At 29.3% G+C, this 4,354-nt stretch overlaps 1 protein-coding gene across 1 annotated transcript in view; it reads right to left on the minus strand.

The window, feature by feature from the left end:
* Positions 1–1,274, minus strand: part of LOC130814313 (uncharacterized) — a 2,617-nt gene extending 1,343 nt beyond the window's left edge. The window contains exon 1 of the mRNA XM_057680429.1: positions 1–1,274. This exon is cut by the window's left edge and continues 1,343 nt beyond it. Within this exon, the coding sequence (XP_057536412.1) occupies positions 71–1,105 (1,035 nt within the window). The 5' untranslated portion in view covers positions 1,106–1,274 and the 3' untranslated portion in view covers positions 1–70.
* Positions 1,275–4,354: the final 3,080 nt, after the last annotated feature.

Below are 4,354 nucleotides of genomic sequence, written 5' to 3' on the forward strand. Positions count from 1 at the left end.
GCGGATTCTGATCACACATGCTTCCCTCCAATGTTATTTTCCATAAAAAAAAAACCCTTTTTTTTAATTTTTATTCTGGGTTCTCCAAAATAACTTCCTGAAAAATCCCACTTTTCTGAGCTTCTTCTATCAATCTCCTATACAATTTCTCGTCAGCATCTCTTAAAAACTTAAACTTTGGTGGAGGAGAAGACCTCAACCTACTAAGTTCAGCTTCAACAGATAATTCAAACAAAGGGTTATTATAATTATAATTGTTATTATTATTATTATTATTATTATTATTATTATTATTATTATTATTATTATTATTATTATTATTTCTTACCAAATCAGAAGAAATAACCTTCAAATTAATATTATTTGAAGGTGAAGGAAGAGGACTAAGATAAGGTGTATGTGTTTCAAGTGCCATAATAAGATCACCAAGACTCCTGCTTCTTGATCTCTTATCAACCCTTGTTTTTCCATCCTCAGATTCCAAATCTTCCTTTGTTTCTTCATTGATTGTAAACAACAATCTTGGGTGTCCTGCTAATTTCATCATATCTGCATCCACACCTTCTTCTCCTAAGGCCTTCCACAGAAGATCCCTTCTTGCGTCTAAACCCATTTCTAAATCTGGGTCATCTTCATTTCTATCTGGGTTATTTGACCCATTTGTGTTGCTTGAATTTGCATTGTTCATAATTGTTGTGGGTTTATCCCAACAAAATAAATAAAACATTTCCTTTGCATGATGGCTGTAATCTTCTTGAATTCTGTTATTTGGTGTTTTAACTATCTTAAGTTTCTTCCACCATAGCAGATAGTAAAGCTCTCCAACTAATGCTAATAATAAACAACCAAATACTACACTTAATAATACCCCTAAACCACTTAAAATTGTCATTTTTTTTCTTCTGCAACTCTTTCCCTCTCTTCTTTCTTTCTCTAGACTATAACCCAGAAAATTTGGGGTGAGATGCAAGAATAGCTTAATTGGGCTAATGGAATATGGTTCAAAGGCCCTGTTTGTTTGAGGGAAGAAATAATAGGTTAAGATAAGAAAACAAATGTTTATTTCACATGTATAGAGTAAAAGACTTGATAAACCAGACACCATTCATTAACAATGAATGTTTTTTTGAAGTTTTATTATTGGATAAAATATACTTCAATTCAATTTTGTTAAGGAGGAAAAGTGACTTTGTAATTTGATTTTGTTTCTTTAATATTGGCTCAAAGGTGGATACAAAATTTGTACCCTTTTCTTTTTTATTTTAAGATAAGGACTAAGAAAAAGACTTCTTTACAAACAAGAAGCTAAAAATAGAAAATTCAATAGGTGTTTAGAAAATAGTTAATAGTGTTTATCTGTTAGCTAATTAAAGTAGATTTGGCTAGTTGATTTTGAATATGTTGTTAACATAAATTTATCTTGAAAAGTCGTTTTAACAAGTTAATTTATCAAACACTAGTAATTAGTTTGACCATTCAATTATCTGTTTGTATAGACATAAATCAAAATTGTCCGATAAGTTATACCCCTTAATCTGTAAACTTTACAGGTAAAGAGGGAAAGAAAACAAGAGTCTCTTGCTCCTGTGAAACGAAAGGAAAGACTAGAAGAAGAAAAAATAGATTTCTTGTTTTATTACTCAATAATATTTATTATGAAGAGAATAAGGTCCTATATATATATATATATAGAAAGGAAGGATAAAACAGAAGCCAACTAAACAATAGACTAACTAACTACTATAATAAAAGACTTAATGAAAATAACAAAATTAAGTTAATACATAAAATAACTAGCTAGTCTTAACATAATCTAAACTAGAAAGTGAAATTTAATTTAAAAGGATACAAAGTTTGTAGTTTGATTGTGGTCCTTGTGGATGATAAATTAATAATGAAATTGAATTAGGTTTGAAAATAAGGTATGTAAAAGATTGTAGGGGAATGTTTGAGTTCTAAAAAGGGTGGTCTCACAATTTGTCAATTTCACATGGGTTGAGCTAACTACTAGCGGAGCAAAAGCGTGTGTCAACCAAAACAATAATCCCCAAAAGAAGCTTAATCAAAATTTTAAAAAAAAAAAAAAATTAAGAAAGAAAGAGAAAATTATTAATAATAATAATTAAATATTAAGGGGGAACAATAGTGATTAACTGGGTATCACTAATCACAGTAAGCAGACAGCTAGGAAGAATTGATTGTATAACCCATGCGAGTAGGATGATTAGATAATGTTATGTTAAAAGACAGAAACACTATGACCCATTTTCCCTACTTGTGTACTTTGCTGGCTTTTTGTGCTTTTGTATTTTATGATGTAGTTTGAATAAATTGAAATTATGATCCGTGTCATCTTATCTCTTATGAAGTAATATTAAGAAACTTGGTGATCATGAATTTTTAATTTTTTTTTTTTAGGTTTTTGGGATGCGGGTTGAAATGTTCAATTTTTTACCTCCTTTGTTTATTGTAGTGTATGTATGGGCTACAGGGATCATAATGCGTTTGAGATTTTATTGAATTCGTCTTAGATTCGCCTTTATTTTCAAGGTACGGATTTAAGTTTTTTTAAGATACAATGGATTCAGATCTAGATTTGGGTTCAAAAAAATAAATGAGCATGCGTCTGAGTATGAGTCTAGAGTCTTCAGACCCAGACATGATTCGGACTCCGTATTGAGACTCATTTAAGATTCAGACCCACTAAACCATCCCAAACCTATCAAATTCGCTCTAAACAATTTTAAGTTCGTTCCAAACCTTTTTTATATTTATTTGGTCTCAATTTAAACTTATATAAAACTCATAGACCCATTTTGTTTCTAATGATAAATAAACCATTAAAAATGTAAAAAAAACGTTTAAGTATAAGTAAAAATCAAGACTCATTTAAGACCCTAAACCCATCAAACTGGATAGGTCTAGATTCGGGTCTAAAATTTTCAGACCCTAAATGTTTGAGTTTGAGTATGGGCACACCAAAAATTAATGATTTGGGTCCGAGTTCGGTTGACCCAATCCATGACCATCGTTATGTATGTATTTCTTGCATGTGCATTTTTGGTAGTTGCAGGACCAAAATATATACTACCTCCATTCCACTCAAAATGTTACATTTACTTTTTTACATTATCAAGTACACTTATTTAATGCTTAATATCTCTTATTATACATAACGAAATATTATAAAAAGTGTATATTAATAATCTCTGCATTAAGATGAATCAAACAAGAACTCATTTGACTATGTTTAATTAATTTATAGATTAAGAGTAAAATACAAATTAAAAGTAATAAGTAAAAAGTGTCAAAAAGTAAATGAGACATTTTCAATGGAATGGAGCCAAGGGAGTATTATATTCTATACCACGTCTTCTCGTATGAGCATTTTTGGTAAGAAGTACATGGATGCAAGTATACAGCACATACTTTTTTCATACATGGTGCTTAACATTTCACTTGAATTTGAGAAATGGACGAGATTCGAATCTTAGACCTTTCTTTAACATTGGCTTTGATGCCATGTTAAAAAATCAACTCAAGAAAAACTTATGCTGATAAATATAATCAGAGTCGTCTCCGATATTTTAAAGTGCAATTTTTTTTTATTAATATATTAAAAAATTGCTAAATTTTATAATTACATGGAACCAACAACTACTAATCATAAATTCAAATAGTCATTCCTTTTAAGAGTAAAGTTTAAACCACCATATATTATCACTTATCTTAATTGAATTAATAATAAAAATAGTAAATTAAAAATTATCAAGAGTTATTATATTGCTCATCTACAATAATTTATAGTACTATATTTTAATCATTCAATACAAGCTGATAATACCAATTTATTAACCACTTTATATAATTATCTTTTAAAAAATAGATGGAATATGAATACATTAAATTTTAATACTCTCCCTATCCATTAAATTTTGCTACATAATACACAAAAGCCCTCATTTTAATTTTAATCATATAGCAAAAATATAAGGCCCTCTATAAATCGGGGCCCTGAGCGGTAGCTCATACTGCTCCCCCTAATAGCCGCTCTGAATATAGTACCGAGATATGTTATATAATCCATCATAATGGGTTTCTCAAAATTAAGTCATCTTTAAAATATTATAATGTTCATAAAGTATATTTTCTTTGTCATTTCAATTTTCCAAAATAGTATAGAAGTGCCACATTTTTAGGGATAATGAGTGTAGTGAGAAGCAACGTCAATGAACAATAATGAAACAATAAGAAATTCAATGCAAACAATAAGAAAATGACACAAGAGATTTAACGTGGTTCACTATCAATGTGATAGCTACATCCACCGACACCGAGATTAAATAATTTCACT

Source organism: Amaranthus tricolor, chromosome 5 (assembly GCF_026212465.1).
Source record: "Amaranthus tricolor cultivar Red isolate AtriRed21 chromosome 5, ASM2621246v1, whole genome shotgun sequence".
Classification (NCBI taxonomy): Eukaryota; Viridiplantae; Streptophyta; class Magnoliopsida; order Caryophyllales; family Amaranthaceae; genus Amaranthus; species Amaranthus tricolor.